The sequence below is a fragment of the Artemia sp. Qi Xiang Cuo genome, chromosome 14 (assembly GCF_049724085.1).
Source record: "Artemia sp. Qi Xiang Cuo chromosome 14, ASM4972408v1, whole genome shotgun sequence".
Taxonomy (NCBI): Eukaryota; Metazoa; Arthropoda; class Branchiopoda; order Anostraca; family Artemiidae; genus Artemia; species Artemia sp. Qi Xiang Cuo.
Window position 1 is genome coordinate 3,316,578 of NC_142807.1, and position 27,981 is coordinate 3,344,558.

General features: G+C 36.5%; 1 protein-coding gene across 2 annotated transcripts in view; it reads left to right on the forward strand.

Annotated features, from left to right (window-relative positions):
* LOC148944046 (TATA box-binding protein-like 1) overlaps positions 1-27,981 on the forward strand; it is an 87,802-nt gene that overhangs the window by 34,787 nt on the left and 25,034 nt on the right. For both annotated transcript variants that reach the window (XM_089099767.1, XM_089099768.1), the window contains exon 3: positions 4,305-4,555. In XM_089099767.1, coding sequence (XP_088955893.1) covers positions 4,305-4,555 — 251 coding nt within the window. The remainder of the gene's footprint in view (positions 1-4,304; positions 4,556-27,981) is intronic.

A 27,981-nucleotide genomic window follows, 5' to 3' on the forward strand; every position in this document is an offset into this window, starting at 1 on the left:
TTGCGTCGAACATTCTTCTAATTAAAAATGAAATAATGTTGAATTTATAGGTGCTAAATTTATCATTTTATTCTTCTAATCGCAAGTGAATTGTTGCTGATTCTAAAGTTCGTCTGTCATCCCCATATATACGACGTTGTTGAATTCTGTAATACTGCGTTGAAGTTTTTTGGAGTAGGAAAGGTCTGATTCTTAGAGGATGAATCCCAGATCCAATCATCTTGATTTTATAATACTTCGATGAGGCCAATTTCTTATGAAAAGCTGTCATTGGAATATCTTAATGGGTGGAGAGCCTCTCTCCCCTTCTGTACGAGCGGTTATGAGTATAGTGATTGATCTTGTAAACCATGTAATAGTTTAAATATATTTCACACAAGCTCATATAGCCTAGAGCAATAGAAGCAACAACTTTTTAATTCTTTATTAATTTTAACATCGCAATGGGAAAGATCCAGCACTGTAGTGTTGTTTTTCATGGCCTGTATAAAAAAGCCTTTTGTCTCCAGTAAAACTGACTTATTTTTAGTTTACCTCTATTTATTAACGCTATTAGTATCGTGTCAAATGAAGCTTGAGAAATGCAATTTAAATTAAGAAATGAAATGTTAGGTTCGAACTTAATGAACTGTGAAATGTACTCATATTTGATGCTCAGTTTTTCCTAATTTTTGTTAGGTTAGTTACAATTTGATAGCATACGCACTAAAAATGGGGGTATTCGTGCATTAAACGTAATCTTTTATATACTGCTAAAGAAGTCAAGTTTGGTTAATGCTAATGAAATAAAATAAAATAGGATGAATATATAATAGTTTAGAAACAAATTTGGGCTATATATTTGCACATTAGGGGAGGTGGGGTGGGGGGGGGGGTAACGCATACCATACATTAAATACGTAACCTAATCTAGGTATCTCCCCCCCCCCCCAAACCCTAAAAAACAACAGTTTAAATATCGTATACGCAATGAAAACTACTCTTTGTATTCCAATTCTTAATATCGATGTCTCGAAATAACCAGTCAGGCGGGTATCTGTCCCGGTATCTGTAGCATCTCCAATTTGACATTCCATATGCAGTATATAAAAGAGTACGTTTAATGCACTTGTACCAAAATGCAAGGCCGTACCCAGGGGGGGAGGTTTACCCGGTTTGAACCCCCCCCCCCCGAAATTTTTTGACCGACTCGAAAATAAGTCGAAAATTAGTAAAACCTTGGTAAAAATCAGTAAAATTAGTCAAAAACTGAGTCAAAAATTAGTAACCCCCCAAAAAAAGTCAAACATTAGTAAAACCCCCCTGAACAAAAATCCTGGATACGGCCCTGCCAAAATGGGTTTCCTATTAGACCATGAAATGAATAAATAGTACTTTGAAGGGGAATTTGACGTAAAACAAAAATTGTTTGATATGAATAAAGGTCATAACTTTGTAGTTTTGTGAAAGTATTGGTTGTTGAAGCACGGCTAAATGTATGATGTTCTTGCCACACATCCAACTCTGGACTATAATATAGTCCCAAGACAAAATTACAAAAACAAAAGGAGGTGAATTGTGAATTGGTTATCTAAACTCAAGGACTAAACATGTTTGTTTTAAAGCTTTTTATTTTTATCATTTCAACCTGCAATATTTACGGAAATAAGTATAAGGATTCGTGGGTGCAAACTAGGTTTAACCTTTAGAGTGGTGTATCAGAAGATATTTTTAGGTGTCCTTCCAGCCAATTTTGAGGGAATCCCACTGTTGATGCAAGTAGCTTATTAATGAATATGCTTATATTTATTAGTTCACTGATTTGTATTAGGGTGTTTCGTTTGAAATGTTTGTGGGTTAAGTTGAATGGACACTAACAAGGAGCTAGCATGGGTGTAGCTTAATGCGGGGTACTATTCCCCGTTGCCAGAAAACATTTTTCTCCCATAGGAAAATTCTCATTTGCGAGTGTAAATCCAAGTTCTGACGGAAAACGATAATTTCTTCCCCTCCCCCTCCTAGCTGGCAGGCTGCTCCCGTGGGAAGAATCCTAACTACACCCATGGGAAATAGTTAGTGTGATTATACTGGTATGCATGAAGAGGGGGCGGGTAATCCTCTTCTGAGATTGGTCCAACGGATCCCTTCTCGAATAATTGAAAAATAGTGTGCTAAAAGCACCTTTTCTTGATTACGATCCCCCAACTTTCTCCCGTGGAAATTCCTTAGCTACACCTATGGGTGTCAATCATTTTAGTAGTAATTTTCAGTATTTGGGTGCAATATTTATCCAGTTGCATCATTGCTAGAAACAGCCTGTAAATTTGCCAAATATAGACTTGTCCTTGACTGGAAATAATAAATGAAAAAGGTAATAAATAAAAATATTAAGCAATTTTTTTTCATCAGCTAGAAAAATACAATGCAAATTTTATTATTTGCATTTGCAGATATATGACTTAAATAACACAGGTGTTTCTAGTACAGTAACTAAGAACAAAAATAAACAGGAAATGAAGAGTGATATTAAAACAAAATGATATAAAATTACTTTGAATGAAGCATTTTTTTAAACTTTATAATAGAAAGAAATTTCTTCAAAATATATTTTGATTTCCGTAAAGCGTAAACGATACTAGTCTCTAAAGGGGTTGAAGGGGTATGGCAATGCCACACTGATTTCTACAATTTCCTTTCCTTAAGCTCAACTTCATCGCTTGGGGTAATTTCTGCTTGTTTTAAGCTATAATTTCGTTCCTTATTTTGTATTGAAAAATATTATTTTAATTTGTGTTCATTTTATTTATTTAAATAGTTTATTTAATTAATATCAGTAGCAATGTCTGTTAATAAGTGTTATTCATTAAAGCAGTTAGTGCTAATCATCATTAGTAGCACGGTCGTAACAGTTGTGGAGGGAATAGAGATGGTTGGAGTAGTGGATGTGGCAGCAGTAGGAATGAATATTTTCTGCAAAGGACAAAATTAAATTTAGTCGTGTGTAAGTTGACCAGTTCGGGAATTGTTCTTCTTACACGGAAAGTGCCTTGTAAGCGTGAATTGCAAAGAGCGTTCATCTTCAGGGGGAGATTTTAAATACCCAAGTACATGCTTTGTTTGTTGGTGAGTTTTTTTTTGAGGGGGTCCAAGTTTGGTTTGGATTTGAAGATAAGACATTATTTTCTGTCCATATCACAGAGTGGACTTGTCGAGAATCCTAGAATAGGTTCATCATCAAGCTATAGGCTTGATCTAATTATTCTACCTTTTATTCGTTTCTGATAATCTTTGGCAATTTTGGTAGTAGACACAGTGCCAAATTGCCTTACCATCAACTGCATCGTACATTGAGGTAAATCAATTTACGGATTCCTTGAAAATGCTGCATTGTTAGAAATAAGAACAGATTGGGTTAGATTTTGTACTTTGGGGCAAAAACTCAGCATTACCTTGTGTAATTGGTGCATTTCTAAAAGTAACAATATTGATTTCTTTCTTTTGAAAACTATCAGCATTGATTTCTTTTCAAAATAATTTGGTTTCAACTGCAAGGCGATATTCCTGGGGTCCTTAGAATTAGTTAATCTCTTGTCTATGACCAATCTTTATATTATGTTCGTATATTAGACATCCTTTCTATTCCATTCACCCCATCAATCAGATTGGACTTCAATCCCCTGACCGCTTGTACTATTACCTGGAATAGTATATTTTAACATTCCTACCTGGAGTTCCACCCGTTTAGTACCTTAGTTTTTTTTATACTTCAAAGCGATTTTTCCTTATTTTTCTTTTAATAATTTCTCTTTTCCCGGTATTTGTATTATTATGTTTTGTCTCCCCGTGCCCTCTAGCGTGGATGTCTCTGGCTTAGGAAGGTCACTCTGGCGTGACGGACGCACCATTCATTTTCTTTTATTCAGTTGTGGTTTTTTTTTCTGTCTCTCACTGCACTCGGAGTCTCCTGGGGTGGAATAAAATTGTAATTTTTATTTTTGTTCAGACACCTTTTTTTAATTAAGTGGGCTCTGAACTCTGATTGGCTGTCAGAAAAATAGATAATAAAATTTGCTTAAACGAAACACCATAATTTGAAACTTTATGGAACTTGTCACCGTGTTTTAAAAATGAAGAATCTTTTTAGGACACACAATTTTAATTGTTCAGGTGACGACAGCTACATCATTTAGTCGGTGACGAATAAACAGAATCCAAGTGATACTCACTTTATCTCTGTCTTCCTTTCTTCTCTCTATTTCGTTATGTCCCTTTGAGATTATCCTGATAGAAAGCATTTTAATTCAGCCCTGTTTCTATTATTACAGATGTTAACAATGAAGTTGAGAAAGCCCAATGTGACAGCTAGTATCTGGTCCTCAGGTCATGTAACTGTAACGGGCTCAACAAGTAACACAGAAGCGAGAATAGCTGCCCGACGGGTTGCCAGACTGCTCCAAAAAATGGGCTACAAAGTCAGAATATCGAATTATAGGATTGTCAATGTTCTCGGAAGTTGTACAATGCCATGGGCAATTAAAATTCAAAATTTCTCGGCTGAGTATCCAAATCAAATCAGGTAATATGGAGAACTATTCCTTTACTGTTAGGTTGTGTGGCTTAATATTGCTTAGAATATATAAATAATTAAATATTCTAGTGTCTAATTGCCAACTAAGTGCCCAATTGCCAACCAAGTTAATTTGTTCATTATTAGTTTTATTTATTTCCATTCTTATTTTTTTTTTATTGTTATTGCATTATTAGTCTATTTTTATTAACTTTAATTTATTAACTGCCAACTAAGTCATTGCTAATTGCTCAGTTCTGGCGTGTTGGCTTGTGTTTGATTTTGGATTTAGTGTCTAGCTATGTTTTACTGTTAAATTTTTAGGGAACTTTTTTTTTGTAGAGATGAGACTTGCTTAGTTCAATGCTGTCCCTTCCTACTACTTCTGCCAATAGAGAAAGACAAATTGAACCCCTGTTTTTTCACCAGGATTTCAATCAATTTGAGTACCAAGGACATCAAAATAAAAACTCATTTTGATCCCTGGACCCATATTCATCCTGTTCATACCTGAAAACTACCATTTTCGTCAATTTGTCTTTTGGTTCTTTAAAAACTATGATATTACTAGCTTATCCGTCGCGCGTTGCTGTGACCTCAAAAGAAATGAAATTCACACCCGCCCCTGGAAAATTTTCTCCCCGCGTATTAATAAGAATCGTATTTTTAAACTTAAAGTATTTGAATAATTTCCCTTGCGGAAAACTCCATGGAAAATTCACCTCTGCGAGAAACTTCTTCGCGGAAATTCTCCTCCTGAGAACTCCGCCCCCGCTAAAAATTCTCGCGGTTTATTATATAGCACGATATGATTTGTATTGGAAAACCAGAGGATTGTATACAAAAGTAGTGATTGCATACATCTAACTACAAACGCATTAAAATCGAAACCAAACGCTGTGTACTTCTAATTGCGACGTTTGTGTCTCACCTCCATCACTTTCAACGCAAAATTTTACTCCTTAACAATTTTTTGTGGAGCTGTTCATTTAAGAATGCAAAATTTCCATCCAGCCAATTGACCCTAGTTGGAGGTTGCTCACGGCACCTCAAGCGAACATGGCCCAATCCATCCTCCTCCGCATCACAGAGCGGGCAATTTTTTAGGCTCCGGTGCTTCCCCTAAATCTCCAAAAGTCCCCCCCCACTTGCAGACAATCTGCTCTCTACTGGATCCATATCTTTATAAATTTAACTGGAACATTCAACTTAAAATAAACTTCCATTCCATATTTAGATTTAACTTGCCTATATAGTACTAAACTTTTGGATAGACTTAATTCACACCACCATTTCTGGATTCTTTGCTCTTCTAGTCTTACTCCAATCATTCTTAAGAAACCTGTTATATCATCTCTTGAACCCATACCATAAATACGAAAAACCTGCCCCATCAAGAAGTCTTTTAATATGGAACGGTCAAAACGTCTTTTTCTCCATATTCCTCATACAGTGCCTTAGCTAATCAATCTATCATGCAGAGCTCTTGTCAACCTAAGGGGAAATAAATCAAGGTCTCCTTTGAGTACTAACGTTGGTCTCGTCGTTTGGAGACCGAGTACTCTCTTAAAGTTTTTAAGGTGGAACCGAGTATATCTAGTTGCTTGGCCTTCTCAAAGCCCCATAGCTCCGCTCCGTAATTCATGATTGGTAGAACTTAAGTATTAAAAAGGTGTTTTTGTATCCGTAGGTTCGCTGCTCCAATCAGTGTCTGATTTCGATAAAGGGAAAACAATGCCGCTTGTCCTCTAGCTGCTGCAACCAAGATGTGCCTTTTCCAGCTTGTGTTCGATAAATGTTAAATCTTTCTTCTTGGATAGGCTTTAGACGATATTGGAATATTAATACTTAATACTTTAATACTGTTTTTGTTGCATTGACTTTTATTTTTATTTTTCTTCTTAAGGTATTCTACCAAATTTCACAATATCTGTAAATCCTCCGCTGATTTTGCAGAAAGAACAATATCAGCGAATAATCATGTGAAAATTACAGGAATCCAAGTTTCACTGCTGGAGCCCACTTATTTTCCACAAATACCAGTAAATCATTTATAAAAATTGTGAAAAATCTAGGGGATAGAGTACTTGTTTTACACCTCATCGGTTCTCAAACACTATTGACAACCCCCTTTCCCACTACCTTAGCTATGTTTATTGGCCCTGTATACATCCCTGTTATTAAACTTACGAATAGGTCAGGCAGGTCTACCCCTAATAGGCTTTTAGTCGTAAGTAATCTGTCGACATTGTCAAATGCCTTCTGGAGATACAATAAAGCAATGAGCAGTTGCCCATTTACTTTACAATGCTTCTCCGTCAGTGCGTTTAAACCCATCTTTCTATCTGTCATAGAATATTTTTTTTTCAAGATCCTCCCCGTTCTTCCCTAATCACTCTACCTTTCTCCAAGCATACTTCTAGCCTTACGTCTAATATATGTTTTACAATTTTACTTATACTAGAAATAAGGTTTATAGATCTATAATTACCGTACACAACCTTATCTCCCTTTTCAAGCAGAGTAAGATCAAGGGATACTTTTGATGATGTTGACCACTCTTGTTCCGATAAATATTTTCGGAAAAATCTCAAGATCAGGGGCATTATAAATGAACACAGCTTTTTTGTATACCATCGCCGGGATGCCATCAGTTCCAGGGGTAAAACCACCTTTGGCGCTTTTAATTGCCTTTTCTATTTCTTCTTGAGAGATAACACAGTGAATAATCCTGTTCATTTAACGGGTACTCGACTTTCTGGGAATTAAGACCTGCTTCAGTAAGCAAAATCATCAGTACAACGTGTGCCGTCTTTTTCTTCACTCATAAAGTGATCCGGCCATACTTTCGGATCTGGAATTAGGTTTGTGCTATTCTCCCACTTGCGCTTTCTCTGTATTCCTCACTTTTCTTCCGAAATTCTCCCATACTGTACTCCTGGAAACCCTTTTTGTATCTATTTTGTTAATACGCTTCTATGTTTTCCTTTCAATCCTGTTTTGCTATAATTTATTAATTCAACCGTTGGTGGATAAATAATATCCAGAAAATGTGTCATTTGACTTGAAGGAACTGTCAAGCATTTGTGTTCAGGGGGTCTCTAATTTTAGTCAGCACGAAAAGTAAGTTTCTTGGCGATCAGATGAAAGGTGTGGTAATACACACAGGTAATACACAAATGCATAATGTGGAATTATGCATTTTGGCAAGAAAAGAGATCACGGATTCATGTTTATTTTTGTTTGTATTTTTCAGGGATGGTCATATCGAACCAGTGATCGTTTAAGGTCGGGAGAGGGCTCATTTGATCAGAAATCAAAATTTCTTGTGCCATTTTTAAGTGACCAAAAATACTGGAGGGAAGCTAGCCCCCCTCCCACGCTCATCTTTTACCCAAAGTCGCCCAATCAAAATTCTGATATAGCCATTTTTCACCATAGTCGAAAATCCAATTACTATGTCTTAGAGGATGACTCTACCACCCAAAGTTCCCAGGGGAAGGGTTGTAAGCTATGAATTTTAACCATTGTTTATATTCAGTATTGGTTATTGGGAAGTATACAGACGTTTTTCAGGGGGATTTTTCTGGTGGAACGAGGGGGTTACGTGGGAGGATCTTTTCATGGAGTAATTTTCCGTGGGGAAGGAAATTTGTAATGGAAGGGGGGGGGGGCGGATTTCCTAGCATTATTAAAAAACGATTAGAAATTTAATTAATAAAACAAGTGTTTCAACTGAAAGTAAGGAGCAACATAAACCTTAAAACGAACAGCCATTATTATTAAGTATATGAGGAGGTCACCCGTCCTCAATACTTCGCTCTTTACGCTAAAGTTTTTTTTAACTTTCAAAAGAGCTTATTTTTCTAATTAAACGGCCTTTGTGATTCTGTAATCATTCTTAAATAATTAGTACAAAAAGTCAAACTTTACCGTAAAGAGCGAGGTATTGAGAAGGGGATGACCCTCCTCATATACGTAATAATTTCTGTTCGTTTTATGTTTTAATGTTGCCCCTTACTTGAAAAAAATTGTTTTTTATACTTAATTTTCGAAAAATTGAATTCTCGATTTTTTCATTTTTTTAATTGACAAATATTGTTGTGTAAGTTTCCAGTTAACCAGTTCAAAGAACCAGATATTATTTTGACTGTCCTTGGTACTTCAAGCTCTTTCTACCCCCTATGTTCCATTCACAAGTTGTTGATGTGTTACTTTTCTGCGATCCGACGATTTTAGTGTTTAAACGTAATACTAAAATTTTCTATCGTTTGATTGCAGAGATTCAGCTTTATTCATCCGCCGAATTGTCTTTCTTTTTTTTGGCTTTAAATTTTTGTTTGATTGAAAAATACGTCAGGAACACGCAAATTTTTTTTTTCTTAAAGCGAATTTAGACCGCTTTCTATGAAGAAGTCTAATAGTACAGTCAATATAAGGTTTGACCGTAAACAAATTGCAACAGAAATGATTTTTACACCATCTTGTAGAGAAAAAAAAACTGTACAACATATCAAAAGTTGAGAAACCTAGCGGGGTGCAAAATTAGTGTTTTTTTAGCGTTTTGTGTTTTATTTTTCGGTTTTAAGCCTAAATTTTCGATTTTCTCAAGGCTTAGAGTTTACTTCATGGGAAACACATTTCTGATGTAGTGTTATGCGCTGAACTCGCATATTACATCAGATTTAAGAAACGGTGAACCAAAAGTGTTTCACATTCATCACCATTCACGATGTTCGCAATTCTATTATAACATAGTCGTTTGACACCATTTCTTGAGTAGTTTTATGCGATGAGCTAGAATATAACATCAGATCAAGGATATTTTCAACTGAAAGTGTTTCACATTCATCACCAAAAGGTTTCTTCAAAATAATCAATCATCTCTTAATGTATTAACTGACTGAAATCACAGGTAACAAAAATCACATTGGTAAAAGGCAGGCAACTTTTCAAATGACTTGCGACATTAATCACTGGCAGTGTAGTTTGAAACTTCGTCGTCGAGATCGTCGATGAGATCTTCTGATTTGGGAGAATTATCACATTCTGCTCCCTGACAAGTTTTGCACGCGAGAGTGCAAGACATGCCGTTTCTGACACAAGTGCACCGAGCAGAGATGCAGTTTGAACGGCAGGAACACTTAACAATCTTAAGAAGTTGGGGAGGTGCTGGGGGTAGGTCCGTAATTACAGGGTATAATGTACCATTTCAGTCCTTCCAGCCCCACTCTTGAGGGTCCAATTCTAGATTACGGTCGTTATTCCAGGCGTGTACCTGAAATTAAACTCTATAGCTGTGAAATGCTACAGAGTTGGATGTGGGAGGTCGCTGCTCTGGGTGAACAAAAGCCGTTGCTGTGACAAGCTTTCTTTCGAAGAGCTGCTTTCGAAGCTCGTTCAGATTTCCCCCCTTCTTTCCACCATATATTATAAGAAGTGCGTCTTCTCCGGCTTCCTTGGCTTCGATTTTTGTTGCTGCCTTCTTCGTAAAGACCTTGGCAGATGCTCGAAAACTTTCGTCTTCTATCACTTTTTTCAGGGTAAGACCTTTTCCGATGTTGTGGACACTTGATGTAGAATCACACCCAAGGAATGCATGGGCAAAGAGGATCAGACCACATACTTCTTGGCCTAATCTTTTTTTCATTTCATGAACATCCCAGCGCCTTCGCTCTTTATTTTTCTTTGGCTCTGGGGCGAAGTACACCTTGTTAGTGGAGACATCACAGTGGTAGCAGAGAACGACCAGAATATCCGTATCTTCTCCAATAACGGCAGTTACCTTCTGTTTAGCTGATTCGATAGCAGCTTTTACAATAGGCACGTCTGCATCACTGGGGGCTTGGACTACAAAATAGCCTTTTTGCCGGAGATGAACTGCAAGCGCACTAATGAATCTTGACTTGTTTTTCTTGTTCCCGAGAAATTCTTCTTTCTTAACTTTCAGACGCATGTCATTCGTGAAGAAAACCTCGCGACCAATACGAATGGGCCATATCTTTGATGGAAGGTCCACTATCATACCCATCGAAAAAAACAGTTGCACCAGGGTACTTCTATGAAATATACAGAGAGTAGCTCTGTATGATACTCGCATACGTGTCATTTTTTATCCATGGGACTGGGTGCAATAGAGATCCGCCATCAAGTACGTAGTGTGTCCCGTCGTTCAGCACACACGGAATTTCTTCGAGTTTGCATGCAAATGCAATGGCCTTGGTGAATTCGGCCTTGTTCGGTACTCTCGCCATAAATGAGCTGTCAAATAGAGCAGCGGGATACGAAAAAAGTTCGTACCAGAAGCACTCTGATTCAGGAAGTGTTGTCCTTTTGGCTAATGCAATGAAACGTTGGAATAGCAAAGCTGGATCCAGTCGCTTGTGATCTCCTCCCGCTGTTTGCTGTGGTGGTATCTGGACTGCCTGTTCCTTTCTTCGGAAGACAAAATCAAGGATTTTTAGCCCGACAGCCTTCGCACAGTCAACGTTTGCAGATTCATATGCAGTCAAACCGGTAGCAATGCTTCTAAGCTGGGTATCCCCTCCGAATGGTGAGCCATTTTCAAAGTACGTGACCATCGCCTGCGTATCCTTGAAGTCTCGTTCTTGTCTGGGGCCTGCGTTCTCCTTGTGCTGCTTGCTTGTCCCATAGAGAATTTGCGTCAGATCTTCCATTAGGAGGTTAACAGCAGAACAGGTTGGGCGTGCTAAAACCCACAGTGACCTCTGGGTTTCGGTCATGCGCGTACCCCTAGTCAGTCCACCTGCTGTTTTCAACGAGCGTATAAGCTCTTTTTCAATAACTAGATCCGTTGACAAGCCAGCCCAATAGCCATCAGATCGTCTGACGACGTGCATTCCTTGTTGGAATGAACTATGAACTGTAGGATGGGTTTCTTCAAGCTTCACCATCTTCTGAAGGTATATTCGGCACGATTTGGCATAGTTGTTGTGACCACAGGCCGCAAGAAAAGGTAGTATTTCAGACACAGACTTTAGGTGTAAGTCCCAAGGCCCCATCCGCTCAGCTTTGATGAAAGAACGAAGTATCCCAACCATATTCATAAGCTGAAACCACAGCTTTGAAGTTCTGTGCTGAGACTGATCAAGTATCTTCTGGTCGACGAAACCTTTGATCCGCTTGAGTGCAGGATTTTCTTCAACCTCCGTCATTGCTGCCTCTCCATTCATTAGCTTGCTGTATAGTGTTTTAAGGTCTGCAACTTTTTTGGTGCCTAACTTTGTTTCAGGTTCTGAACAGGGATCATCGTCAAATAGCTCGGAGAGCAGCACGGCATGTAGAGCACTATGAACTAGCAAGAGACCTCGAACAGCTCGTGAAATAGCCTTTCCACTTAGGAGATGGGGAACAGTGTTTGGGGCATATGCAAGTTCCAGGACTTCGCGGAGACCGGATCCTTCCATTGTGTATTCTATGCATCCAATAAAGCACATGGTTGTCTGAAACCCACCGAGTTTCAGAACTACTGCTGAGAGCTTACTTCCTGGTTCAGAAGCCTCAACCATTTTCATAGCTTTCCACCACAATGGCTGATCGAAGGCCACGACTGGGGCGACTCCATGGCGTTTAGCTTGGTCTGCGATGAACATCAAGGTAGAGTACACACAGGTGTCATCACTGGCAGACAGATCCATCATCGAGAGAAATATTACAGACGCTTTCCCCGGATGGTTTCCAACCATGACAGTCTGATGTGTCCCATTCCATCCCGACCTTGGAGTCTTCAGATACCACGACGAAAGCCAGAGAGTATCGAGACTAGCACTGGGATCCAGTGCAGTGAAGTCAGGAATACAAACGTATCTGATTTTTGAAAGAACACTGTCGTCACATCTGACATGAAGCACATGGATTTTGTATGCGTCTCTCATGTCTGCCGCTGACGGACTTGTTCGGGGAATTTTCCTCGGCAAATACTTGGGCGCGGGGGTTATTGAGGCGATGATCCCCATGCCATGGAAGGTGTTCCTGCCGTCAATGGTACAAATGTCATGGTCAACGTTGTCAGCGATGTGGTGGATGAATCCCTGAGACATCATTCCATCCAGGTCAGTTACTGCATGGATCGCTGAACTTCTTTCAAACATCGTTACTTCTGAGTATGAAGAACAAAGCCCAAGTGAGTTTAAAGTGTCAATGAGGTATCGCGATGAAAAATGGTGGTGCATTTGGACACCAAGACCCAATTGCAATGGTGCGATCAGCACTCACGGTCGAATTGCTTCGACAATGGCATGGCCGATCGTAGCAATTTTCAGATCTAAGCTATTCCCAACAAAAAGTTCACGAAGCACAATTCTGAGACTGTCAGGTACAAATTCTAGAGCATCAGAAACTGACGACACCCTTTCCAAAAGGTCATAACTTTCTTTGTTCGTCGGAATATCTTTTACGCCGCTTTTCATCAGCTTTGCTGCAGCAATCAGAATTTGTTCTTTTTGCCCCTTCAAATCTCCAGATTTCGACTTGGCATAATACTGTTGCAGAATATCTGCCGCATTTTCTCTAAGAGTAACAACATCTGGTTTGCCGTCTACAGTTGAAAAGACAATTCGAGATCCAAAGTGCTCGACGACCTTCTTTTTCGTCTAAACCTTACTGTAAGGTTCCAGATCTCCATACAGATTCTTGCGCATCTTTTCAACTAATTCACTAATCGTTATTTGCTCCTCATCATTCACTTCTAAGTACACCATAGCCTTTAAAAATGCTTTTGTTTTGACAACATCTTCTGGCCTGCCAGATCTCCTTTTCTTACGCTCAGGCTCGTTGCCACTTGCATCGAATGTACTCGGAAGAGCACGCGTTGTTCGAAAATTTGTACTGCAGATCTGATGGTAAACGGCATCAGCTGCATGGAGATCTGACACTGTGCATATTCTGCGAAACACTTCGACTGCCCATTCGTCACTTCTCATTTCACAGATTTCTTTTAGTTTTTCATCGAAGTCGACTGCTCGGACGGAAAAGATCTCACGGTTTTTCCTGTGTGTGGCCGGAAAGTCGATTACCGTCCGACAAAAAAAGCAGCAGTCCTTAAACATGAATGTGGAAGTGTCAGATCTTAGAGCACACTTTTCGGACGAGATCTGTGCAAGCCACTCTTCTTTACGATTTTTGTTGCCCCTTTCGATGTAGAATCGGTGGTTGTAATTCCGTCTGCAAACGATGTGGTCTTTTTCTCCAGCATTTGCAACGAGGGTAGTTTTCCGCAAGCGACTGGACCCATTGATAGCGGCAGCCCCAGTCTCTGTGAGTGTAGTATACTCAGCTTCTTCGTCAATCTCTTTGAGACATATCAAACAGCGCTCGTTTTCAGTCGCCATAGACCTGGAATAGAAATACAGACAGAGGTTTAAACCTATGTTTGCAAAGTGCCATCTCGTCGTCTGATCATCTTATTAATTTTACTCAGAAGATGACGCTGTACAAAAAAAAAATAAGAAAATGTCTGTAACCTTTTATTGTAATAGAAATTAGCTTCAGTTTAATTAGTTGTTTCTTACTATCAGTAGTAGGCTGTTCTACATTGCAAGTAGGAAATTTACTCACCTACGCTGTACTCTCAAATTCACAAGATGCTATTCTGCCGGTCATACCGACCTTAGCGAAATACGCTACGAAATTTTCCGCTAGATGGCCATATATGCTGTTAAACCTTAATGACGACTATTGGAGGCTCTTTGTGCGGGGTCACCACTTTTAAAGGCAAAACTGGCGCAAAGAGTTGCTATGCCACTTACTGGAGGGGGGACGGTCCCTCTTTGGCCCCAAATTAGTGGGATTTCCGTGGTTACTCCAACGGTTCCTTTATACTAACGTGATCGGGTGGTTTATGGCGTGAGATCTTTTCCGTTCTAATATGGCCTCCATATTAGCCTTTCTTTCTATTTTCCTACTTTTTCTATGGGCTTCACTCGCCCTTTTCGGTCTAGAGTTAATCTCGTCTCTGTCCGACACAATTTCAAAATTCCGTTAACTTCAAATTACCTCCTCAGTCTAAATGAAAATTATTCCGTTCCTCTCGCTCGAACTTCCGGTTCTTTCGCGGAAAATTGTTTTGACACGCAGCAATTTTAGCCTTATATTTTTGAATACTAATTAGTTGCGTGATATATTGATTCGTAAATTTTATTACTTATTATTATCCGTCTAAGCGCAGCTCAGATAAAAATTTCTATTTGCGATTTTTTTTATATATAGCCTCTGTAACCACAATAGGCTACTTTTGTAGGCTAAATTCCTTGTCTCTTCGAAAGCGCAAAATTCTTTTATTATCAACTCTGTTAATAATTACTGTTCTTGCTGCCACCAATGTTCGTAGTGCTAATTACCGCTGGCACCACTTATTGGGGTGTATGTGCGGGGTCACCACTTTTAAAGGCAAAAATGGTACAAGCAAGGTTGCTATGCCAATTACCGTAAGGGGAGAACCCCTTGTCGGCCCAAATGTTAGTGAGATTCCCGCTCTTACACCTAACGGCTCCTTTATACTAGTGTGATCGGATGGTCTGTGGCCACATTTAAAACCGAAGTTTACCGATAAGATTTTCTAATTAACTCTTTAGTCTCGGCCTAAGCTGAAAAGTAAAATAGGTACATAGAAAAATTCTTACTATATTCACAGTTACACGTATAAAAAGAACTGAACTGAAAAAGGACAAATTCTCCCAGCCCGCTAACCGCAGCACGCGGTGGGGGTTACTAGGGGTGGTAAATGAATATTTCCAACCAATCCCAGGGCTCATAATATACTGGCCAATCTCCTTAACTGCGCACTTTTTCCCTCGTGGTGAATTAAACACGTACGCAGTTAAGAGGACCCAAAATGGCGTCAAAAAATAATAGGAAAATTAACATTTATTACAAAAGGAAGGAAAATAATTAAGGGGCCCAAAGAAATGAATCTGGGAGGGACATTTATCTGAAAAAACTGGGACCAAGGGTTCCAACAACGACAATCTTAGAATGTACGGAACTTTACAAAAATATAGTATTCAGTCGATAGGGCGACGTTATTCCTGACTTCATTCGCCCCAAAGGACGAACAAAGGGAAATATGGCCACGAAATACGAATTTCTTGTTTGGTGATGAATGTGAAACACTAACGGTGGGACATAACTTGAATCTGATGTGATATTCTATTTCAGCACACAAAACTAGTTCAGAAACATGTCTCCCATGAAGTAAATGCTAAGCTCTAGGATAACGGAAAATTTCCGCTAAAAACAACAAAAAACAAACAGAAAACGCTAAAAAACACTTATTTTGCACCCCGCTGGGTTTCTCAACTTTTGATATGTTGTACAGTTTTTTTTTTCTCTACAAGATGGTGTAAAAATCAATTCTGTTGCAATTTGTTTGCGGTCGAGTCCTATTTGACGCTAGATTGACTGTACTAAAAGTAATATCTTAATTCTGCCTCAGAGAATGGATAGGTCTGAAGATAAAGTGCACTGATATGAGAAGGTAGAGAAGAGGAGGGTGCTGTATAAGAAGTATTTGGGTGATAGATCATACGAGAATAGATAGGTCATACGAGGTAAGCAAGTAGAGAAAGCATTAATATATGAGTTAAGGCGGTTTGAAGGGGAAGCCTTGGATAAAATTCTCGACGATCTGGAATATGCAGCCAGACGATATAATAGTAAAATATTGTATGTGCATGTTGAAAAATTGACAGAGAGTAGTCAATCTGGAGTTAAATATAGGAATGGGGTGTCAATTAATAAAAAGGAAAGTATTTAAGAGGAAGGGGTAGAACATTCGATAATGTGTTAGACCGTGAGATAGTTTCAGGAAACGATATAGAGAAGAATAAAAAAGTTTTTGAAAATTTGGAAGTGAAGGAAGATTTATTTTGAGAGAAAGTTCTCTCCCGATCTTCTTAGACCGTCGGTTCAATATGATCGCCCCTGGAAAAAAAACAAATCATCACACAAATAAAATATTAAAATTATCACGCATCCGCGATCTTCCTTCTGGAAATAAGACAAATTCCACATTTGTTTTAGGTAGGATGTTGAAAATCCGCAGCAGGGTTCTTTTATATCCCCAATCTGATGACAATTATTTTCATTAAAATCACTTGCCTTTTTGGTGGTGTCTTCCTCATTTTTCGGAAATCAAGCAAATTGTCTGAGGCTTGTAATGTTTGATGCATTACATTAAAGTTAATGTACTTTATGTATTTGGAATCAGCATGCTAAGAAAATCCATTTGATATGTTAATTGTTATCTATATTTCTGTTTTTGTAATTTGATTACTATTGCCCCGAGTCGCTCATTACTTACAGTTGGTTATCGCGAACTGTTTGAATCTACATTCCTTCTTTTCTTTATTCTTTTTCCTAATTTCCCTTTGGCTGCTCAATTTTACATTTGAGGATACTTCCAGGGGGGGGGGGGGAACGCCGAACCCATTCCCATTATGAGGCACAGGGGTCGAGCTAGTGGGATTAAGCATCTAAGCCTAATTCATAAGGTTTATTTTTCCTCATTTTCTATGCCAGATCCGAGGCCGTTCTTACTGATTTTACAAATGTTTTGACAGCCAATTATTCTCTGGTTTTCATTATCACCCGCTCAGTAGTGAATTAAAACGTTTTCCAGATGTCTTCTTGGACATCGCATTCCAAAGTCAGGTTGAATTTTTTGTCGATTTGGTCATATTGTAGTCGTGTTCATTTCGAGGTGCCCACTTTCAGACACCGTATACACCATAGTAGTATGTCGGAAGCGGGCCAAAGCGTGGTAGAACAAGTGGCGCTCTGACATTTATAAAAGGGGGGGGGGGGAGTATGTGACGCCTCGTTTCGTTTATAGGAAATATGGAGACTTGCAAAAGATTTCAATCAAAGAACCCAATAGAACGTAAATACATGCAATCTCTTAAGATTTTCGGACCTGAAATGGGTACCATGTTTTTTCCACTAGCCCCCCCCCCTCATCTTCAAATTTTCACATATAGACATGTTGTACTTCTTCTGACTCACGATCGTTCTCCAACTAATCCGGGAATGGTCCTAAACTATTGAATGTTGGTCTTTAAAAATCACTAAGGTAACAGTATGGTTTTTAAAAATCGAAACACACTAAGTGTATGTAAAGCAAATGATGTTTACCTCCCACCAAAGTTGGTATTCATGGATTTCTGTGCGTGTTAATTACAAATCTTAGGCTAATATTAGAGTTTAGAAGTCCAAACTCAATTGACGTAAATTTTCCAAAAATGTTTGAATTCCACCTTGGCATTTAGAGATTTTAGAGGGTGTTGAGCACACATATGACGGTGGTATCACACTTTATTGACATCACAGTCAATTTTCGAATTGTTTGATTAAGAGGGCCCGAAGTAGGATCTTTGGTAGGCCTTACATATTTCAAACGTGATGACTTATTTCCAGCAAAATCTGTCTTTGCTGATTGCAAATTTAGTCGAATATTGCAATGAGGAAGCCTAAATCCAAAGCATGTGTGGTATATATTTGATAAATGCTTGACTCGAATCAGTTGATTAGAATCACGGCTTGATTATCTAAATTTAAGGTCCATGAAGCAAATATTTTAAGATACAATTTGTTTTCTGCCAAAGTTGGTAGTTAAGTGTTTCTAAGCTTGATGATTACAAATATGAAGCTAATTGTGCAATATAGACGCCCAAAGTCACAATATGACATGCTGATATTTCACGAATGATGGACATGTTAAAAATTTCTGAGCGTGTTGATTATCAATCTGAGGTTATGTATGAAATTATAGTAGCTGCGTGCTTGCTTGCAGTCCCCTGAACAAGGGCTCAAAATTATGCAAATAGCCCATACAAAAAAATTCTTAGATAAGTTTTAGAAGAATTTGGTCATGTAACGAGCATAACTTGTTGAAACCTGAGCCATTTACTGATGTTGATGTACTAAATTGTGGGGCCATGCCCTCCTCCCTCAATCTTGTTTCCTTTACTTTGTGATTAGACATATTGCACCTCTTATCATTGTGGTTGTTCATTTAAGAAGTAATCTTAAATGATGCAATGACTATCCCAAATCAAATCATTTTAACTATACATTTCATACATGTTTGATTTATGTTAAGCTTGGTATTTGTTGGTTTTTGAAGTCACTAATTAATAGTATGGAGCTTAAATTGTAATTCTAGTCGCTTACGAACCCGCAGCCTCTATTACAAGGGCATTTTATTAGAACCATGGGTATGATATACATTGTGAAATCTAAATCATGAACATATTTGGTCTATATAACTGGATAGATATATTGCACCTATTTTGAGTAGCTGTGTGGTGAATCAAAAAATAGGCCTAAGCGATGAAACAAGTGTGAAATAAAAATCTAAGGCTAATATTAGACATTTTCATCAAAGCGTGTGTTTAAGGATTTTTCTTTATTACAAATATTAGAACAGTAGTGCAGTTTAGAATTTCAAAATTAAATGAAGTTAAGCGGATGTTTAATAAACAGTGTTTCATTTTCACTGAAATCAAAGTTATTTAAGCTCTTATTGATTTATGTCGTTGTAGATGCCTAATTTGGCTCATCGGTCCATAGACCCTCCAATTACCCTTCCCTCTTACCCTTGCCCTCATCACTTTTTGCACATATAGTTAGAGTATTTTGTGCCTCTTTTTACACAGGGTCTTTCCGGGATTATTCCGGGGATTGTTCTAAATGATTAAATAATAATCATAAAAAATCAGTAAAACCCCAGAATGGGGTCTTACACCAAGTACACCAAAAACACCAAAAGTTAAAGACGTTGTTTTCTCAATAAAATTGAAGAGAATTTAAAACCCAAAAACAAACAATAAACTCAAATTTAAGTACAAAAAAAAACAAGATGAACGCTTTTTTGCCCTCTGGACTCGTTATAGTTTGAAACCATATGAAATTCTTGATTTTCTAAATTTTTCATTCGGTTCTTTCAAAATTATGAGTTTTTTTAGGGCAGTACTGTATGTTGTCAGTGTTGCCACCTTGAGTCGTGAAAATAACTGAGCGAAACTATTTAGTTAAATTTGACAAAGCTTTTCGTCTGTAAATACTCAACCATTACGAATCTGCTGATTCTCAAAGACAATTGAACCTTCAAGATAAAGCTGTATCTTATTAAACTCTTTGGTGCCATGCCCTATATTTTTGGCTTGTTTTTGGTGAGTTGCCACCAACGTGGCTTTCTTTTTTTAGTTTTGCACCCGGTACTACCCAAGTACCGGTCTACCTGTAATATAGTCTTTTTCATAAAAAATTGGATTCCCAGCTTTTCCTAATTAAGCTCATATATGGTTGTGTAAGTTCCCACTTAAACAATTCTAACAATCAAATTTCATTCTTACTGCCCTTTGTACTTTAAGATAAGTATAGACAATAAGAAATACGCTAGTTGTTGCCCCATCCTCAAACCCTCCACAATTTTCGAGTGTTATTGCGAATGCATATATGTCTACTTTTTTTTCTTGTTATTGATTAAAAAAACTTTTTCCACAAAATAAGTTTTTCAAAGAAAAGTAAAGAACTCCATTAAACCAAAAAAAAAAAACCAAAAATGAGCAAAGATAAAATCAAATAATCTACCAAGAGTGAAACTCCCGCAAATCAGCATCGATAAATAAATAGAACCCAAAACGAACAGAAATTACATTAAATAACCGAGTCAAACTCAAAACGAGCAGAAATTTACACGAGTAGGGCTCAAAACACCTATGCCTTCCCAAGGCCAGAACATAATTTGCACTTTACTGAAAAAAATACAAATGAATGTGGATTGTCAGTTTAATATACATATACTGAATAATCAAAATGTTAACATTAATTTATTTATTAAAGTTATAAAAGTAAAAACATTTATATTTTTGTCAGTAAAGTGCAAATTATGTTCTGGTCTTGGGAAGGCATAGGGGTTTTGAGCCCAACTCAATTTAATTTCTGCTCGTTTTGAGTTTGACTCGGTTATTTATTGTAATTGCTGTTCGTTTTGGGTTTCATTTATTTTTCGATGCTGATTTGTGGTAGTTTCGCGCTTGGTAGATTATTCGATTTGATTTTTGGTTTCATGGAGTTCTTTACTTTTCTTTGAAAAAAATTATTTTGTGGAAAAAAGTTTTTTTAATTAATTTATGTCGTTTTATATTGACATGGTCTTTTCAGGGAAAAAGAAAATAATACTTTAAATTTTTTCGTTCTTTTAAGACTTTATAGTTTGGCCTGCTATTTGTATGCTGGAGATTAATTTTCAGCAATTTTTAACAACATACACCCTTGTAAAAATCTGGACACAAATAGTAGTGTTTGATTTAGTTTCATACCTCCTCTAGTTGACCTGAAATAAAAACTTGATACCAATCGCATCTGTTTACTTTCTTTGATAGCTTGGAATCACTTCCGCTATTTTGATTTGGTTAAATTTTAAGAACAGAAGTAGCCCCGAAAATTTGAATATAATACCCTCGGTCGTTCTTGAGATACTGCTGAGATGCCTTATTGAAAATTAGCATTAACACAGTGCATTTTGATTTAATCTCAAGGCAACATTTAGTTTTTAAACATAATGGGCGAATGGGAGGGTGAGCGTGGGAGGGGGATTAGTTGCCCTCCAATCATTTTTGACTATTGTAAAGGGTATCAGCCATTTCTATTTTCAATCGAATGAGCCCTTTTTGAAGTTCCTACGGCAACTCCTTCGATACGAAGTGCCCTGGTCTAAAAAAAAAAAAAAAAAAAAAATAATGCATTGTACCTACATCGATCTTTACTATAAAAATGTCAAGCCTTCCAATCATTTTCGACTATTAAAAGGGGCACTGGCCCTTTCATTCCATTCTTTCCAATCGAATGAGCCCTTTTTGAGTTTCTATGACAACGATTTCTATAAACACCTTATATGTCCCCAGGTCATAAATTACAACATTTAATGAAAATGTTAAGGTGTAAAGTTTGTGGTGCTGTTCGGGGACTGGGATATAGATAGGTTTTTTTTTATTATTATTGTTTTGTTATGTTAGTGTATTTTTGCCACCCCCTTTGGACAAATTTTTACTTCTTGGGGTGGCCGCTAAACTTACGTTAAATTGTTTGTTTGTTTAGAATAAATCTCTCTCTCTTTTTCTCTCTCTCTCTCTCTCTCTCTCTCTCTCTTGCCCTGAGGGCTGTGAGGGGGTTGTCATCCTCAAAGACATAATATCCTGAAATTTCAACTACATTGAAAAAAATGGCTATTTAAAAATTTTCACTGGATGTGTTTGGGGAAATGGTGGGAGTGAGAAAGGCGTTAGTTGCCCTCCAATCACTTTCAACTATTAAAAAGGGCACTAGCCCTTTGAACTTTCAATCGAATGAGGCCTTTTTGAAGTTTCTATGACAACGCTTTCTATAAAAACCTTATATGCCCCAGGGCATAACTTACAGCCCTTGCCCTGAGGGGTGTGAGGGGTTTGTCATCCTCAAAGACATAATTTACGGACCTTTAAGCCACGTTGAACAAAATGGCTATCTCAAAATTTTTGTTGGATGTGTTTGGGGAAATGGTGGGCGTGAGAGGGGGGGGGGGTACTTGCCCTCCAATCAGTTTCGACTATTAGACAGGGCACTATCCCTTTCAATTTCCAATCGAATGAGCCCTTTTCAAAGTTTCTACGACAACTCTTTCGATACGAAGTGCCCTGGTCTAAAGAAAAAAAAAATAATACATTGTGCCAACATCGTATTTTACTTAGGCAGCGCTATTGCGCTGCCTATGATCCTCAGAGTTCAAATTACTAGCAGGTCACAAAAGAAGGGAAGCTGTGAAAGCTATGTGTAAAATTGCATAAGCTTATCAATAGGCTTTTGTGAGTCTGGAGTCTCCCTCCCCCTCCATGGGTGAAAATTTATGTTTCGACAATTTGTATGAGGATAACCCACTCAATATTTTTTTTGTTAATATTTTTCTTATACTCCATCCGTTATTAATTAACAACAAATATGCCTATAAGATCACACCCTTCCCTGTCGCCTCGCCACTCAGGTTAGTTCTGCGACATCTTTGAAGGTTTTTGAAGACTTGGATTTTCAATCTTAAACTTCTTACCGTCTTTGAAAACTGTCCAGTTTTGCGATTAAATATAAAAAAAAAATTTTCAGCTGAAAATACGGGGTAACATTAAAACCTATAAGGAACAAAAATTATTCCGTGTATGAGGGGGCCTGCCCCTTCCTCAACCCTCGCTGTTTACGGTAGTAGGGTAAGAGATTCCATTTCTAGCAGACATATAGCAAATATCATGTTATTCTAGCAGACGTATGGGAAATATCATGTTATTCTACGACGCCCGCGTACAAACAGGTTCTTCTAGTAGTCCTATTCTACAGGAGCATTACACTCTTTGCCAGGGGAATGACGCAATTTAAAAGACTATTTTGTGTACGCCCCCGTACCAAACAGGTTTTTCTGCTAGGTAAACAGGTCATTACACTCTTTGCCAAGAGATTAAACCAGTATTGTCTATAACTTAATTTACGTAGGTTAAACTTCCGATGGTTAAGAAAGCGTAACAGGTAATTAAAGTATGAGAAATGGGATGCTATAATTAGAATGATTTTAAGTTGAAACATTGTGACGTAAAAATAACTCACTTATTTGCTTGCGTGTATAGGAATTCCCATGTTATTTGCTTGCTTGTATTTTGTGTTAAAATAAGTAGTTTTTATATCTTTTTAAAAGAGGTTTAAGGGGTTTGAGAGACTCAGTTGCCTAATTACGTGTGTTGTTAAACTTCAGATGGTTAAGAAAGAGTAACAGGTAATTAAAGTATGAGAAATGGGAATCTATAAATAGAATTATTTTAAGTTGAAACATTGTGACGTAAAAATAACTCATTTATTTGCTTGCGTGTATAGGAATTCCCATGTTATTTGCTTGCTTGTATTTTGTGTTAAAATAAGTAGTTTTTATATCTTTTAAAAGAGATTTAAGGGGTTTGAGAGACTCAGTTGCCTAATTCCGTGTGATTTTTCTTTTCTTGATGTTCATTAAAAACGATATTTTTGTGTTAAATAAGTAGTTTTTATATCTTTTAAAAGAGCTTTAAGTGGTTTGAGAGGCTCAGTTGCCTAATTCCGTGTGATTTTTCTTTACTTGATGGTCATTAAAAATGAAATTTTTGTGTTAAATAATTAGTTTTTTTATCTTTTAAAAGAGCTTTAAGGGGTTTGAGAGACTCAGTCGCCTAATTCCGTGTGTTTTTCCTTTTCTTGATGGTCTTTAAATAATTATTTTTTTTTTTTTATAAGTAGTTTTTTTATCTTTTAAAAGAGATTTACTGGGTTTGAGAGACTCAGTCGCCTAATTCAGTGTGTTTTTTTTTTACGTTATGCAAATTAAACACGAATTTTGTGTGTTACATAAGGTGTTTTTGTAAATTTTAAAAGTGCTGTACGGGGATTGAGAGTGTCAGTCGCATAATTCCATGGGATTTGTTTTTACTTGGTGATCATTAAAAGCGAAATTTTTATGTTAAATAAGTAGTTTTTGTATCTTTTAAAAGGGCTTTACGGAGGCTGAGAGACTCGTGTGGTTTTTCTTTACTTGACGGTCATTAGTTGTGTCTTTAAAAGAGCTTTACAGGGTTTGAGAGACTCAGTTGCCTAATTCTGTGTGATTTTTCTTTACTTGATAGTCATTCAAAAAGAAATTTTTGTGTTAAATAAGTAGTTTTCTGTATCATTTAAAATAGCTGTACGGGGATTGAGAGACTCAGTTGCCTGATTCCGTGTGGTTTTTCTTTACTTGCTTGTCATTAAAAACGAAATTTTTTTGTTATATAAGTAGTTTTTGTATCTTTTAAAAGAGCTTTACGGGGTTTGAAACACTCAGTTGCCGAATTCCGTGTGATTTGCCTTGACGTAAGGTTCATTAAAAATGTAAAATGTGTGTTAAATCAGGTGTTTTGTATCTAATTATAGATAACTAAGAGGTGCGAGAGACTCAGTAACCGCATTCCATGTAGTTTTCTTTAATTGATGGTCATTAAAAACTACATATTTGTGTTATATCATTTGTTTTGTATATTTAAAAATAGATTTACGGGGTTTGAGAGACTCAGTTGCCGGATTCCGTGTGGTGTTTCTTTACTTGTTGGTCATTAAAAACGTAATTTTTGTGTTAAATATGTAGTTTTTTTATCTTTTAAAAGAGCTTTACGGGGATTGAGAGACTCAGTTTCCGGATTCCGTGTGGTTTTACTTTACTTTGCGTTAATTAAAAACTTATTTTGTGTGTTAAATTAGTAGTTTTTGTATATTTTAAAAGAGCTTTACGGGGATTGAGAGACTCAGTTACCTGATTTCGTGTGATTTTTATTTACTTGATGGTCCTTAAAGAATAACTTTTTGGGTTAACAAAGGAGTTTTTGTATCTTTTAAAATAGCTTTAAGGGGATTGAGAGACTCAGTTGCAGTATTCCGTGTGGTTTTTCTTTACTTGATGGTAAATAAAAACGAAATTTTTGTGTTAAATTATTAGTTTTTTTATATTTTAAAATAGCTTTTATGGGGTTGAGACTCATGTTCCTGATTAAGTGTGGTTTTTTATTTAATTGATGGTAATTAAAAACGAAATTTTTTGTGTTAAATAAGTAGTTTTTGTATCTTTTAAAAGATCTTTAAGGGCATTGAGAGACTCAGTTTTACCTTGTCACAGTTACATTTTCATGATTTTGCAAAGTTCATTTTGAATTTCTTTCGATGAAATGCAAGAGTTGGAATATTTCAGTAGTGTTTGGTAGTGGTTTACCTTGTCACAGTTACATTTTCTTGATTTTTCAAAGTTCATTTTGAATTTCATTCGCTGAAATGCAAGATTAGTAATATTTCAGTAGTGTTTGGTTGTGTTTTACCTTGTTACAATTACATTTTCTTGATTTTTCAAAGCTCATTTTGAATTTCTTTCGTTGAAATGCAAGAGTTGGAATATTTCAGTAATTTTTAGTTCAGTTACATTTTCTTAATTTTTCAAAGTTCATTTTGAATTTCTTTCATTGAAATGCAAGAGTTGGTATAGTTCAGTGGTGTTTGGTTGTAGTTTACTTAGTCACAGTTACTTTTTCTTTATTTTTTATAAATCATTACGTAATTATTTAGTTGAAATGCAAGAGTTTGTATACTACGGTAGCTTTTGGTAGTGGTTCAAAATGTACCACTTAGATTTTCTTGATAATTAATATTTCATTTTGAATTTCCTTCGTTGAAATGAAAGAGTTGGAATATTTCAGTAGTGTTTGGTTGTGGTTTACCTTGTCACAGTTACATTTTCTTGATTTTTCAAAGTTCATTTTGAATTTCTATCGTTGAAATGCAAGAGTTGGAATATTTCAGTAGTGTTTGGTTGTGGTTTACCTTGTCACAGTTACATTTTCTCGATTTTTCAAAGTTCATTTTGAATTTCTTTCATTGAAATGCAAGAGTTGGAATATTTCAGTAGTGTTTGGTTCTGGTTTACCTTATCACAGTTACATTTTCTTGATTTTTCAAAGTTCATTTTGAATTTCTTTCGTTGAAATGCAAGAGTTGGAATATTTCAGTAGTGTTTGGTTGTGGTTTACCTTGTCACAGTTACATTTTCTTGATTTTTCAAAGTTCATTTTGAATTTCTTTCGTTGAAATGCAAGAGTTGGAATATTTCAGTAGTGTTTGGTCGCAGTTTAACTTGTCAAAGATACATTCTATTGATTTTTCAAAGTTCATTTTGAATTTCTTTCGTTTAAAATACCTAGTTTGACTATTTAATAATGTTATGGATGTTGTTTTAGAATTCGAATTAGATTAATCTAGAAAATTATTATTACATTTTGAATTTATTTATTTTTAATGAAAGAGTTGGAATATTTCAGTAATGTTTGGTTGTGAGTTACCTTGTCACAATTACATTTTCTTGATTTTTCAAAGTTCATTTTGAATTTCTTTAGCTGAAATGGAAGAGTTGGAATAGTTCAGTAGTGTTTGTTCGTGGTTTACCTTGTCACAGTTACATTTTCTTGATTTTTCAAAGTTCATTTTGAATTTCTTTCGTTGAAATGCAAGAGTTGGAATATTTCAGTAGTGTTTGGTTGTGGTTTACCTTGTCACAGTTACATTTTCTTGATGTTACATTTTCTTGATTTTTCAAAGTTCATTTTGAATTTCTTTATTTGAAATGGAAGAGTTGGAATATTTCAGTAGTGTTTGGTTGTGGTTTACCTTGTCACATTTACATTTTCTTGATTTTTTCAATGTTCATTTTGAATTTCTTTCGATGAAATGCAAGAGTTGGAATATTTCAGTAGTGTTTGGTTGTGGTTTACCTTGTCACAGTTACATTTTCTTGATTTTTCAAAGTTCATTTTGAATTTCTTTCGTTGAAATGGAAGAGTTGGAATATATCAGTAGTGTTTGGTTGTGGTTTACCTTGTACCAGTTACATTTTCTTGATTTTTCAAAGTTCATTTTGAATTTCTTCCGCTGAAATGCAAGAGTTGGAATATTTCAGTAGTGTTTGGTTGTGGTTTACCTTGTCAAAGTTACATTGTTTTTAATTTTAATAGGTCATATTGAATTTAATTTTAGGATGTGTTAGTTGGTCATTGTAACTGTTTCCTATTCTAGTTCTTAAAAATTTGATTTTTAATTTATTTCTTTGAAAGGTAAGAGTTAAAATAGTTCAGTAGAGTTTGGTTGTGGTTTACCTTGTGTCAGGTACATATTCTAGATTTTTCAAAGATCATTTTGAATTTCTTTCGCTGAAATGCAAGAGTTGGAATATTACAGTGTTACTTGACAGTTACATTTTCTTGATTTTTCAAAGTTCATTTTGAATTTCTTTCGTTGAAATGCAAGAGTTGGAATATTTCAGTAGTGTTTGGTTGTGGTTTACCTTGTCACAGTTACATTTTCTTGATTTTTCAAAGTTCATTTTGAATTTCTTTCGTTGAAATGCAAGAGTTGGAATATTTCAGTAGTGTTTGGTTGTGGTTTACCTTGTCACAGTTACATTTTCTTGATTTTTCAAAGTTCATTTTGAATTTCTTTCGTTGAAATGCAAGAGTTGGAATATTTCAGTAGTGTTTGGTTGTGGTTTACCTTGTCACAGTTACATTTTCTTGATTTTTCAAAGTTCATTTTGAATTTCTTTCGTTGAAATGCAAGAGTTGGAATATTTCAGTAGTGTTTGGTTGTGGTTTACCTTGTCACAGTTACATTTTCTTGATTTTTCAAAGTTCATTTTGAATTTCTTTCGTTGAAATGCAAGAGTTGGAATATTTCAGTAGTGTTTGGTTGTGGTTTACCTTGTCACAGTTACATTTTCTTGATTTTTCAAAGTTCATTTTGAATTTCTTTCGTTGAAATGCAAGAGTTGGAATATTTCAGTAGTGTTTGGTTGTGGTTTACCT